Genomic DNA, 14,537 nt, shown 5'->3' on the forward strand with positions numbered 1-14,537 from the left:
GCTTGAGTATTTCCTTCAGTCTGAGCCGCCTTGCCCCCACCCTTCCCTCCAATGGCCTGACCCACACTGGAGCCCTTGCCTCAGCACTGCACTAAAAGCCAGCCAGAAAAATGCGACTTGCCTGTGCCCCCCTCAAATGCGCAGCACCTCTTCCTTGATGTCCAACAGGCGATGCTCGTGAGCACTGTACAAGGTTGTGTGCATTCACCTCCGAGTTCCCCTCAAAGTTCAGGTTGCCAGGTGCATGCCTTTTAAAGGCAGTTGTGAAGCACGCCGTTCTGAGGTCACGCCAACTTGGGCAGTAAATTTGATGTCGGGGGATGATTCCAGCAAGCAGGGCTGATAACTAGATGCAAATGTATTAAAGTGACATCCCTGACGTGCGGCGGTAGGAAACGGGGGCCTGCCTTTGACAAGCGGAGCAGACCTGTCCCCCCACTCTGTCTGCCGTGACGCCCAATGCTAACGGAACCGGAAAATTCCAGCCACAGTCGCAAAGTGACCATGCCTGAGAATTGAATATTCAAGGGTATTTAACATTTAGAAAGATAGGAAGAAATGAAAAGGAGGTGAGTGCGGGGTGGTGTCGGGCTCGCTGTACCTGGATGCAGATCAGAGGCAGCCACAGGAGCTGCCCTGTGCCGAGGTGGGCTGCTTAAAGGGCCTGCCCCAGTTCAGTGGGACTTTGTCCCTGTTGTTTTCTTAAACATTAGGCCCTCTAATCCTCACCCTTTACATCCCCTCAACCTCCCAAACACTCTCCATGCTCATACATGCTAACTCATGACAATCAATGCCATTCTAACCCATCTCCATGCCCCCTTATAGGCCCTATGACAATTTAGTGCCAACGCATGACCACCCACCCATCACCCTTTGCCCTCACACTCTCCATTCCAACTCACCCAGAATCCACTATGGGCAGGTCTCAGGAAACATGCTGAGATGAAATAAAATAAAGTTCCATATATATATTACAGAGTTCACTATGTAAAAAAAAGTCCCATTCATGAAGGCTCATGGCAAAATATTGAAACCCCCTCAATTATTTAATCCTTGATCAAAAACAAACAGACTTGTATTCATAATCCCATATCAAAGATAGCTAATTTTTAAATAAATATTCTGAGTTGTCAAACTGTGAACTTGCAATTCCCCCCAACCACCCCTCCAACCCCGACCCCACTGTGATAACAATAGGTTGTGGAAAATAATTATACATTAATAATGCTATAATGATAGAACTTAGGGTTAGGTCAACAAACGGCTAGAGAAGACTTTTTTCAACTCTCTCAGACACAGGCAGGCAGTTTTTTTTTTCAATTTGGAAAGGGCTGGCAATTTAGGTGACTTGAAGGCCCTCATACATGAATCACAAAAGTTGGCATGCAGGTATAGTAAGTAATTAGGAAAGCAAAGGGAGCATTGGTCTTTATTGAAAGTAGGGTGAAGTATAAAAGTAGGGAAGTCTTGCTACAACTGTTAAGGGTATTGGTGCGACCACATCTAGAGTACTGTATACAGTTTTGGCCTCCTTATTTAAGGAGAGATATACTTGCTTTGGAAGCAGTTCAGAGAAGGTTCATTAGGTTGATTCCTTGGAAGAAGGGCTCATCTTATGAGGAAAAGTTGAACAGGTTAGGTGCATATGCATTGGAGGTTAGAAGAATGAGAGATGATCTCCTTGAAATGTATAAGATTATGAGGGGGCTTGGATATGCTCAGAGGATGTTTCCCTTGTGGGTGAATCTGGAACTAAGGGGCACAGTTTCAATATGAGGCTCTCCCATTTAAGGCGGAGAGGAGGAATTTCTTCTCTCAGAGGGTCCTTAATCTTTGGAATTCTCTACCCCAGGAAACTCAGGAGGTTGCCGTCAGTTCAAACAGCACTGATTTTTCCTCTCACCACCTGCCCATAAACAGAGATGTTTTGAATTTTTTTTCTCCTGGCGTACTTCCCAATCCCTTGGTTTTTGTGTGATCCGATTTCTACAAATAACCCCACAGCAAACTCGAGGTAGGATTAACTCAGAAGATCATTTTATTGTACACACTCAAAAACCATGAAACGGAGGGTCCACAACTTCCCCCTCCGCACTCACACAATAAAGGGAGGGATAGTGAAAAGAAGGTTTTAAAGTACAGAGACCACAGAGAAAATAAATATTGGTTCACATGAGCTCCAGCGTCTAAAATCAAAGTCCAATGCAGAATTCTTTCACAGAGGTCAGTGGGCTTAAAATCGGCGTTGTAAAATCTGCTTTCCCGGAGGTGTTGAAGTCACAAGACGAAGTAAACATGCAGAGATGAATTAGTTTTGTTGATGATGGTAAAACCTTCCAGCATAGTCAGGTTAGATGGAGGCTAGTTTTCCAGTGTTATGGACAGGAGGAGGGTTAATTTAAACAGCCCTGATTTCTCCTCTCGCCACCCATCTGTAAACAGAAAAGTGTTTGATTTGCTTCTCCCTTTATAAGCGGTGGCATATTTCCCAACCCCTCAGTTTTGGTGTGATCTAATTTCTATTGATAACTCCACAGCAAACTCCTGTTAGGATGAACTCAAAGGCTTAGTTTAATTGCACACACTGTGGGGTAGCCACTTAGCCTCTTGTACTCTCATACAGTAAAAGAGGGATAGAGAAAAGAAAGATTTACAAGAAAAAGACCACAGAGAAAAGAATTATTGTTTCACATGAGTCCAGAGTCCAGAATCAAAATCCAATGAGGTAGTCCTTCACGGAGGTCGACAGGTTGAAAACTAATGCTGTATAATTCACTCTTCCAGTGGAGTTGATTTCACACTATGGGATAGGCATGCAGAATTGAATAAATCTTGTAGGTGATGGTACAGCAGTTCCAGTAGAAACAGTGTAGATGGGGCCAGGTATTCAATCTGAGCAGAACCCCTTTTTTTGGTGAGGCTGCTTGTAGATGGTAAAATGGCAGACTGAGTTTGCAGTACAGCAAAACAATATAACTGGTTCCATAGAGATTCATATCACATGACTCCCACCTCTCCACATTACCTTTGACAAGAGATGTGTATCCTTCTTCCAGATTCCTGAGATGGTCAAATGCCCCAATCATTAAGAATTTAAAGGAAGGTTGCCCTAACAGATGAATAGACTCCAGTTGGCCAACCTGGGTTAGGAAATGCAGATGGCCTTTGTATCGTTCTCTTTGAATTTGGTCTGTGCAGCCCGCAAAGGGTCTTTAATGTCTCTTCAGAGATCGTAAAGTGCAAGTTTCGCTGATACTGCCAGAAAGTTTCTTTTGTTCGAGGGTCACAGACAGACATGACTTCAGCCATTTTAAAAGATCTTTGTCCAGTTTTTAAAATTTTAGAAATAGCTATGAGGATATCTATATCAATTTTGTAAAAATATACAGGGTGAGGTCTCAGTCCCCTCATAATCCTCGTGGCCTTGGAGGAAATTTGAATTCTATTTCTTCTTTATATTTGTGGTCTTATGGAGGAAGACTAGGAAGTAAAGAAGTATGCATGCATTCTCTCATTCACAATGGCACATCTGACACACAGCCAGGAGGGGCAATGGCAGTTCCCTGCTCCGTTTTACTTTTTGGGAGCTTTAAACCTGGGTTAGTGCTTCAGTAAGGACACTGTCATGTCCTGGAATGTGGATTGTTTAGGTGACTTGGGAAGATTCAAATCTGTCCTTATTTGAAGTCTATTCGGTGATAGAGTTCTGAATTTCCTTGGTTGGGGATGAGGCATAAGCAAAACCATTGGTTTCAGAATCCTGCCTATCCAACTCCTGATTAAGTGTCCTCTAAAGGGTCTGGGGGTTTTACAGGGTGGTTAGCACTCAGGGGGTGAGTGATAGTCAAGTGGCTCTGGGCTATCTGCTGGGGAATACTGGGCATCTCACTCTGAGTGCCAGGCCTTTTGATCATGAGGCTGAGCTGCTCTTGTTCAGCTTAGCTCCTCCCTGTCCACCTTGTTGACCTGTGAGTTCAGCTGTTAAAACCCAGGGATGGTGGTTAGGTTGATTGTCAGGAGATTGGGTGCTTTAATGGGAATTAGTCTCTTCAGTGTCCAGCTTGGGCACTAGCACAACTGGAGTATTCCAGCTTCTGTTGCTAGGTGGTTTAGGTTGGCACAAGTTGCTTCTGAACTTGGGCCAGTCTTTCTGGGTCCAGAAGATAGCCTTCTGGAAGGGGCCTCTCCCACATCCATACCAGGTAGAGCTGTAGCCTGAGGGGTTGTTATGGATCATGTTAAATACAGTAAGAAACCCTATCAGGTTGCCTCATGATTCCACATTAAGGTGGGGGAGTATGGCAACCAATCTGGTTGGGATCCCTTTCTGGTCACTTGGGTAGTAGGCTCTGTGTCTTTTGGAATACTACTGCCCTCTGGTGGATGGTCAGCTCTCGCTGTACCTCTTGGTGGCTTTTCAATTAAGTGAGGCATCCCCCTCACTCTTTCTGAGCCATTTGGGAACTTTGTTGGTCCCCATTTAAATTCACCATAAAGCTGTCGGCTAAACCAATCATTGGCTTCCTATCTGAGGCCTTTGGCTTTGGAGGGGGTGTTCTCCTAACTGGTTCCATGTTCCGAGGAATCCCACTACCCTCAAGTGGAGGTGTAGCTCCAGCTACATTCCCTTGTGTCTTTTCGACTGGGGAGGCATCTCCCTCACTATCTGCTCATCGGTTTGGGAACTCCCATTGTCCCTATTTAATGTTGGAAAGGAGGTTTCTGCCAGCCATACTTCTAGACATTCCTTAAACATTTCCTTTCCTTGTTTAATAATTTGCCTTTCTTCAGGCTCTTCAACAATGTGGGGCATCTCCTTCATGACTTCTTTTCCTGCTCTGGGGCTTCTCTTGTCCCTGTTTAATTCTGGGATATTCTGTGAGTCTATTTTAAATTCTGTTGGACCTTCTGGACCTTTTTCAACTTTTAACAAGGCCTGGCTTTTGCCTTGCTACATTTGAGCAGCCCTCACTGATGGGTGATTTCACCCTTTAGGGCCTCTGGACCCTCGCCAACTTTCTGCTCTCCTGCAGCCCACAGAGCTGTCCTTAGTGCCTCTTCAGCGATAACAAGGTGTGATTTTCCCTGATACTGCCAGAAAGTTCCTTTTATTCGAGGATCACAGACAGTCATCATTTCCACCATTTTAGAAGGTCTTTATCCAGTTTTTAAAATTTTAGAAATAGGCATGAGGATATATATATCTATTCCATAAAAATATACAGGGTGAGGTATTAGTCCCCTCACATCAGCCTAGCCAGGGCTTGCTTTGGTGTGGCCTGCTAGTCAGATGTTAAACAGCCTGGAGCTTGCAGCTCAGGAAGGCAATAGTAACCTGTTCAGCAAGCCAGAGTTATAGGTCATGTGACCTTACCTCTCCACCATGTCTTCAACAAAGGATGTTTATGCAGTGTCTGGAAATTGTTTTTGTGTTCCAGGCTGATAATGTCTCAGCCATTATGGATTGAAAGAGGTGGCTATTTGTTGAGGGTCAGGTGTTTGGGAAGACTCCACTAGCAAAAGTGGTTTGTCAAATGCAAATGGACTTCCAGTAGCTTCCTTTGAAGTTGGACTGTGCAGTCCCCAGGTGGCCTGGTGGCTCCTTAGGGATAACGAGGTATCACAATCCCAAATTAGAGAAATGAATTATTTTATTCTGGGAACTCACAGATGATAACCCACAGACAGAGGGTCAGCCATCTTAATGGTCTTTGTTCAGCTGAAAAGCCCAGTTTAAAAGTAAGAAATAGCAATAAGGCTATTTTTTATGAAAACATACAGTGTTGCGTTCTGTTCCATAACAATATATTCAAGGCTGTGTTAAATTTTTGATCTACAAGGGAGTCAAGGATTTTGGGGGAGAGGCAGAAAAGAGGAGTTAGGGATACAATCAAGTCAGCCACGATCTTGTTGATTAACAGAGAGGGCTTGATGGGTCAAATAGCCTACTCCTCCTATTTCTTAAATTCTTATGTAAATGTTAATGAACTCAGACACTTCCTGGATAAGACATAGCAGATGATAGAAAGATTGAAGGATGTGTATAGAAAAAAGCCTCAGAAAAAAGTGCTGAGAGCTATGTGGATGGAGATGATAGTGACACTGACCTCTCACCTTTTCCCCGTGCACCACCCATAGTCCAATGAACTGCAGACCAATACCCGAATAAATTCAATTACCTCTGCAGTCAAGGTAACAGACCATCAGTCAATGTTCCTTTTGGTTCATGGGAACTAGCAGACACTCCATGCTCTAACATTGGGAGCTGGACAACTAACCCTTCACACTGCACGCTGGGATTTTACAGTACTTGTCACCATTTCACCTAATAGTGCTTGCATGCAGAATTTTAAAACCCCTTCTTCCACTTTAAGCTCCCTTTTCATGGTAACAAGGAAGCTTTTTTTTGTTGGAGGCATCAAACTGGCATGCAGTAGCTTCAGTGGAGTCTGTAATAGTCCCTCCATCTCAGAAGTGCCAGTACCAGGACACCAAGTTTTCGCCCCAAACCTTCACAAAACCCTGAGACCAATATCACTACGATTAGGCTGCAACGTACAACCCCCAACACGACTGATCTGTCCAGTGTTGACTGTAGTCTTGAGTCAAGGTGACCAAACCCGACCCTTCTTCCGACAGTAGCCCAAAACCTTCAGGCCAGTATCACCATGATATGGCTGAAAACACTTACAATCCCCAACACGGCTGGTCTGTCTGGTGTTGACTGTAGGCCTGAGTCAAGGTGATCAAGCATGACCCTTCTTCCGACTGTAGCCCAGATACTCAGATCTGCTTTTCTTTTATAATAATTTAACTCAGACATGTCAAAACATATTTCTGGTTGTTCCAATGTCCATTTAGTTGATTACACGCAAAGTCCAGACAAATGTCATCAGCTCCTGCTGGTTGAAACAATACAAGGTTTTCCATGAAATATATATCCAAACGAATATTATCAGTTCTCATTGTATAAGCAATTCTCCTGCTGTTTGAGATGGCACAGTAACAGCACAGTGACAGCACCTGGCTCCAAAGTTAATGAGGGTTTGAATGACCCTATTCCAGTACTTTTGCCTGTGGTGGTTGAATAATTCCGCCACCCAAGAACAGATGCAGAGCAGCAGTACAACAGGAGCCATGCCTCCACAAGGGCGGTGATAGAGAAAACAATAGATCTTCTGAAGATGCGCTTCCGATGCCTGGACCATTCAGGGGGAGCACTACAATACCTCCCAAAGGGGCATCACTGATAGTGGTCACATGCTGTGCTCTCCACAATCTGGCACTGGCAGATGGGAACCACTGGAGGAAGAGGATCTTGAGGCAGCTCCACAGGCCACAGATGATGAATCCAGTAGCGAGTCTGTTGTGGCAGGCAGATGGCAAATGCCAAGCTGCTCAAATCCCAGAGGAAAACTCGAAGCAGTTGCCACAACTATTTGCAATTTGTACTTATTTCAAGATGCAGGCTTTGAATTCAGTAAAAAGAAGACCACCGAGACTTATAAGTTTTTTACAAAACTGAATTAAACATTTATTAATTTAAATGATTTTAAATGCATACATAGATTTACAAATTACTGCTATGATAACTCCTCGCTCCCCTAGTTAATCTAACTCCCAGTTACACCTCTGTTACGGCAATGGTAAAACACATAGATTTTAAAAGACCATGGCAAGCTAACACAATACCCCGAACAGTCGAATTCAAAGTGAGTTTTCTTAACTTCAGTTCTTGCAGACAGCAGTTTGGGCACAGTGGCTGGAGGCCTTTCACACATGTTCGATCTTAGAATGTCTTCCCTTGTACACAACCTTCTCTGCCTTATACATATTTTCCCATTTGAATGGGGATTCCCATTGTTTCACTATGTCTTTGGATTTTACCTCTCTACTAATTAAAATCTATCATAGTACCAATTTTACCAGTAATCTTCGGGAAAAATAAACACACTGTTTCTTAACTTCTCCTGGCTAGGTGAAACATTTCACCCCCTCTCTTGAATTCAAGTTAGTCTGGTTTATTTAAAAATGCAAATGTTCCCTTTACACCTCACATTCTAAAACTTCCCTCATGTTTAACGATTTAGCAATTCAAACCTAGCTTCTCTTTTTACATCAAAGCCTTCAGAACAGCTTCTCTAATTCAATTAAGTCCCACACACACATTGACACAGACCCCGTTATTACTCTACAATAAATTCCAAATAACATTATGAAAATTATCATGTCTTCCTGACAAGTCAGAAGAGGAGCACGGTGAGGAGAATGCTGAGGGCATGAAGGCAGACCTCTGTAACATCCAGGGAGGCAGGGACATCAGGGACACTGTGATCCAATGCTCCTTCAGCTAGGCTGCCAAATAAGCATTACCACCTCATGCCAGGGCTGCTGCCTCCATCCCAGATGTCTGCAATGACCCTTTCCTTTGACCCCAAAGTCCACTCAGTGCCCGTACAATAACGTTTTGAGCCACCCATGTCTAGCATACATACTGGCGTAGCCTGCACCACATTAAGTAAAAAAGGTGAAGCATACTCAGGCCAATACAACAAAGAAAATTTATCTCATGTTGACAGTCCAAACAAATTAACAGAACCTTTTCTGGTCTTCAACCCCAGACCAGTAAACATAAACAAAACATTGCACAATGGAAGATCACCCATGACCAGTCCCTCTTGTGCTCATAGTGCCTTAAACTTACGTTTACAAGTGTTGTGTCTTGGTGCTCCCCCCTTGCTGGCAGCAGCATTGGAGACAGCCTGCTGACTCTGCTGTCTTGTTGGCCTTGATGACCTTGGCAGTCATCCTCTGGCCAGCGGAGCCTGTGCTAGCCCTGCCTGGGAGGGTGCGGCCAGTTCCACAGCTGGTATCTCTCCAGTTGCCACAGCCTCATCAGATGCCATGGTCACTGGCAGACGGGCAGAGGAGCTGGCAGACAAGCATCCAGAGCACCCTGAGAGGCAGCTCATGCGCCAACATGAGATCACTCTGGACCTCCCTGCACACCATTGATGGATGGGCACCTAAATGGGATACTGCCTCATCCATCTCCCACACAGACAATGGCCACCTGAGGTCATTGCCTGTGTGAGGGCTTGCAGGTCTAAGTGCAACCCCAGGAACCCCCAGTTCTGTTCCTGGAGCTGCCTCTCCTCGAGAGACGCCACTCTCTCAATGGAGGACACAGTGCGCTCAGCCATGAGGGTTAATGCAGTGCTGATGCTCCACATGGACTCCTCCATAACGGAGACCATGGCACGCATACCCTCATGGATGGTCAGGCTGTGTGATAGCCCCCATACTATTAACAATCTACTTGACTGCGGCTATTCACCTCATTAAAGATCAATTGCCCTCTGGTGTGAGTATTAAATACCATCTAGATGGAAAACTCTTTAATCCAAGTCGCCTACTTGCCAAAACTATACTGACCACCATTGATATATGTGATCTACAATTTGCTGGTGACTGCAGTATCAATGCCCACTCTGCATCATATTTGCAAACAACTCTCGGCCTCCTCAATTCTGCATACAAGAAACTCAGTCTGTCCTTGAATGTTACCAAAATAAAACTCACATATCAACCCACCTGGTTAGCCAAATATTCCACCTCCCACATACATTGAAGGAGAAACTCTGGAATATGTTGAGCACATCCCACACCTTGGCAGCTATCTCTCTCAAAAGGCCATCCATTGCCTTCAGCTGCGGCATCCCAGCTTTCTACAAATTATGGCAGCGAGTGTTTGACAACAAAGACCTCTGCAAGTCAACAAAAGTCCTAGTATGCAGAGCACTTATCTTCAGCACACTCTTGTACTGCAGTAAGATCTGTACTGTGCATCAGTGACACATCAGTGACACACAGTGACACTAGAGAAAATCCATCAACAATGCCTCCGCCACATCCTCCAGATTCAGTGGGAGAACCTTCGAACAAACACTTGTTATTCCTGAAGCCAGCTCCACAATACTGTGAGGGGGTGGTTAGTCAGGGGTAGGGGAGTCCCTTGGGAGGTCAGGGGTGTTGAGAGTGTCCCATGGAGGCATTGATCTGGATCTTTACAATAGTCACCCAGAAGTTAGATGAGGTTTTAGTTCTTCTAACTTTTTCTGGGCAACAATTGGTGTAATCCTGTCGGAACCATTCGAAGTTTTTAATTGCATTTTCGGATGGTTCCCAGTGCAGCATAATTGCCTAGAGGAAGTGTCCACTCTTGGGCAATTGCTGTGCAAATACTTACCTGTGAAGTTCCAAGAGGGTTTCCCCAACGCATCTTTGGGGAGCTCAGAAGTTACGGCCTGTTCAAATCTACAACTCCTGCCACTTCTTAATCACGTCTATCCTGAAATTTTGCTTCAGAGATACACACTCGGAATGAAGTAGCATGTCAGAACAATTGTTACTGAGTGAAGCATTGACCACTGGTGAGAATAAGCATCTCCCAATGTACAAAGCATATCAATGTGCCGGAAATGTAAAACAAACCTTCAGTACTAACACACAAATGGCTTCCTCAACGCTGCAGAGAGGGTGCAGAAAAGAGTTACGAGAATGGTTCCAGGGATGAGGGACTTCAGTTACATGGATAGATTGGAGAAGCTGGGGCTGTTCTCCATAGAGAAGAGAAGGTTGAGAGGAATTTCTTTCAAAATCATGAGAGCCTGGACAGAGTAGATAGGGAGAAACTATTCCCTTTGGTGGAAGGGTCAAAAACTAGGTTTTAAGGTGATTGACAAAAAAAAAACTAAAAGCAACATGAGGAGAAAGAAATTTTCACGCAGTGTGTGGTTAGGATCTGAAATTTACTGCATGAGAGTGTAGTGGAGACGGAATCAATTTCAAAAGGGGCTTGGGTAATTATCTGCAGAAAAAATATTGCAGGGCTATGGGGAAAGGGCAGGGGAGTAGGACCAGCTGAGCTGCTTTTGCATGGAGCCGACATGGACATGAGTAGCTTTCCCTTGTGCTGTAACCATTCTATGATTCTATGATATGCATGTTGGGTCCAGAAGACTGTAAAATGCCACTCGGAAGATGAAGTACTGTTCCTTGAGCTAGCGTTGAGCTTCACTGGAATACTGCAGCAGGCCAATGACAGAAAGATCAGAGTGGGAGCAAGGTGAAGAATTAAAATAGCAGGGGATTAAAAGCTCGGGATCACGCTTGCAGACTGAAGAGGTATTTCCACAAAGCGGTCACACAGTCTGTGTTTGGCCTCCCCACTGTAGAGGGGACCTAATCATGCAGTTTCATCATGTGCCAATCATCAATGCCCCTCTTTTCTATTAAGACTGGCTGCTTGAGGACTAGGTCTATCCCCTGAATCCCAGGCTCATGTCTCCTGTCAGGAAATTGGAGACAGATACACAGCGTGAATACAAAGAGAACCATGTCAGTTCCCCTTCTTTCACTGATCTCACTGTACTCTCTGCAGTTTCAGGATTAGCAGTTAGCCACAGGTAGCAGAGAGATTGAGAAAAACAAAAGCAACAGCCCTTCTCCATGCATTTTGTGTGATGGTGAGATTTCATGGGAAAGGGAAAATGAAATAACTATAAACCCTGCAGGACTTCTTCTTCAGCCTCTCCTCTGCCCATAATATCGATGGCAGTGTCTTCCAGAGGGGACAGGACATGTGTGAATCCTGGGCCTCTTCCATATGGCTTTCTGTTCGCTTTTATTTGGGAGCCGGCTTCAATTGCAATAACGAAGGCGGGGGGAATGTATTAGTGTCTGCATAACGAGATGTTTTGAGCATGTTCATGTTGTGTAAAATAGTGCTGCTGATGTATGAACAGACATAAGGAGCAGGTGCAGTGTGTGTCAGGAGCAGCAGAAGGAGGTGAAATGAAGTTTGCTGCAGTGGATGGAGTGGTGCTTGTGGAATATTATGAATGCTGAGGGTACATGTACTGCAGGGCTAAGAGAAACTAATAATCGATGTGAATTTAGGGCATTACCTTAGAAATCCCTGACATGTTCACCAACATTTTCTTCCTCACAACCAGGCTCTATGTACAATGTTTCTGGTGCTAATCTCTGCCCACTGTAGTATACTGTAGTGTAATAAGTTAATTCTAACATTATTCTGATCAGATACTGTGTACATCATCACAGGAGATGATGCAACATCACATGGTTTGCTTTCAATTATGCAACCTCGTGGAAGATGTAGCCACAGCAGTAAGATGTGTTCCAATAAAGATGGTGTTTTACATACATCTGCTGACTCATTATATGTTCTGTATTAGTCGAACGATACCAAGAATATTATAGATACCTTATTGGCAATGGGCACAAAGGTGAGGTATCTCCTCCTGCCAATCTCCTCCACCAGCATCTCCAAAGCTGCATCTGAAAATTAAATAATCCTTCCAGCATCTATTCTGTTTGCCATTTCAGTGCTGTTTAGAATGAAACTGATTGCAGCCACCGTGCACCACTCCTTTAAGAGATGGTAGCTGCTTTTAATTTATGCCTGTTACATTCCATTTCAAACGGTACTGCACCAGAACAGACCTCCTGTCTGTTTTGATGTAGCTGGGGCTGGGAGGCCTTGATGCTCATTGGAAAAGGGAAGGAAATCAGCTTTTAATACTCTTGGAACATTTTATTCCCTTAAAGATGGTATATAAACGCAATAATATAAAACCAAAATACTGCTGGAAACCTGAAATAAAAAACAGAAAATGCTGGAAAAACTCAGCTGGTCTGACAGCATCTGTGAAGAGAGAAACAGTGTTACTGTTTCAAGACTAATATGACTCTTATTCACAGAGTCTGATGAAGAGACATATTAGACTCGAAACGTTAAACCTGCTTCTCTTTCCAAAGATGGTGCAAGACCTGCTGAGTTTTTCCAGCATTTTCCATATATAAATGCAGTTGTTTATCCATTGTTCAATAATTTAAGTCCACCTGTGTCGATGTCAGGTGAGCAAGGGATGGGGCTTGGCTATGGTGACCCCTACCCTACATGTTTGAATAACTTGCTGGGATTATATGTGAAGAATCGTCATTTGGGTTATAGAAGGGCAGCCAACACCTATAGAATGATATCTCAGAAGAAGTCCCCATTTTTGGTAGATGGGGATCTTTTTTTAAATTACCTAAGCAATAATAGCTCTGTGGGAAGATATCCATGTTCTGCTGCATAATTGAATAAACTGTGTTTGATAGGTGAGAAATTCTATTAAAATATTTCTATTTTGAAAATTTTAGGAGAGTTAAGAAACTACAACAGGAAAATGAACAACAAATGAGCACCATGAAAACCAAACTGGATGAAACTATACAACATTATGAGGGAAAAATTAAGAACCTTCAAAAGGGATATAACATTCAAAACAACATTAGAATTTCTACACCTGAATTTGCAGGCACAGCAAGCGGGGAACCCTCACTGGAAAGAAAGCCAACAACTACAGAACTATTTGCTGATAACAGCTACTCTTATTGGCATAGCAATGATATTGCGGATGTGAATATACCTGGCATTTATCTAACTTCCATCCATCCCCAGGAGAATTTCCTGCTACTGGTGAGTGTTTATGATTTTAAGAATTTATATATAATTCTCAGAAAACTTGGGCCACTAATATTTCTGCACTCATTTGGTAGTAGCAGCCTCACCTCTAAGTTGGAAGAGTTCAGATATCATTATCTAGGCCTACATTTTATAGCACAGTTGCCAGAGATTCCGCTTGTTGGGCGAGGCATTACTGTGGCACTGTTTGCTTGCTCAGGCAGTTCCCATAAAATATTCAAAGAACAATAGGAGAGTTCTCCTGGTATACTGGCTAACATTTATTCCTCAAACCGATACAGGAAAAACAGTTTAACTGGTTGTTAATCTTATTTGCTACATGTAGAAACTTGCTCTGCAAAGGTTCACTGCTGCATGTGACCAAGTAACAACAGTGACTCCACTTCAAATGTATTGGCCACGAAACTCTTTGGGACAAGCTAAAGACATAAAAAGTGCTATTTAAATGTAAATCTGTCTTTTTTACATAACCAAAGTACAATATTGAATAAAGTACCATCAGAGCAGGTACCCTGAGCAATCTCTCTTGATTGGTTGGTGGTATAGTTCTCGTGACACTGAGCCATAGAAGCCATAAATGCAAGTCAACGCAATTGGAAATAGAACAGTTTGTCAATCTTTTGCCAATCTATGCCCTTTGGTTGCTGACCACCTGCATCTGAAATGTGTTACCTGAAAGGGTAGTGCAAGAAGACTCAATAGTAACTATCAAAAGGGAATAGGATATATGCTTGAAAAGGAGAAAATTTGCATCGCTATGGGGGAGGAGAAGGGGACTAATTAGATTGCTCGTCAAAGAGCCAGCCAAGGCACGATGGACCAACTGGCCTCCTTCTGTGCAATATTGTTCTATGATTTGAAGTAATAAGCAAGATATTAATTCTGAAACAAAGCTTTTGAAAGTTTGGGTGTAAGTAAAATCATGAGTACTGATTTAAAATGTATTCCATATTCACAAAGAATACAAGTAAACATCGAT

General features: G+C 43.5%; 1 protein-coding gene across 1 annotated transcript in view; it reads left to right on the top strand.

Annotated features, from left to right (window-relative positions):
* The window catches only part of LOC144682419 (deuterosome assembly protein 1-like), a 181,883-nt gene that overhangs the window by 147,418 nt on the left and 19,928 nt on the right, over positions 1 to 14,537 (top strand). The window contains exon 13 of the mRNA XM_078544829.1: positions 13,234 to 13,552. Coding sequence (XP_078400955.1) covers positions 13,234 to 13,552 — 319 coding nt within the window. The remainder of the gene's footprint in view (positions 1 to 13,233; positions 13,553 to 14,537) is intronic.

The sequence above is a fragment of the Cetorhinus maximus genome, chromosome 7 (assembly GCF_964194155.1).
Source record: "Cetorhinus maximus chromosome 7, sCetMax3.hap1.1, whole genome shotgun sequence".
NCBI lineage: Eukaryota > Metazoa > Chordata > Chondrichthyes > Lamniformes > Cetorhinidae > Cetorhinus > Cetorhinus maximus.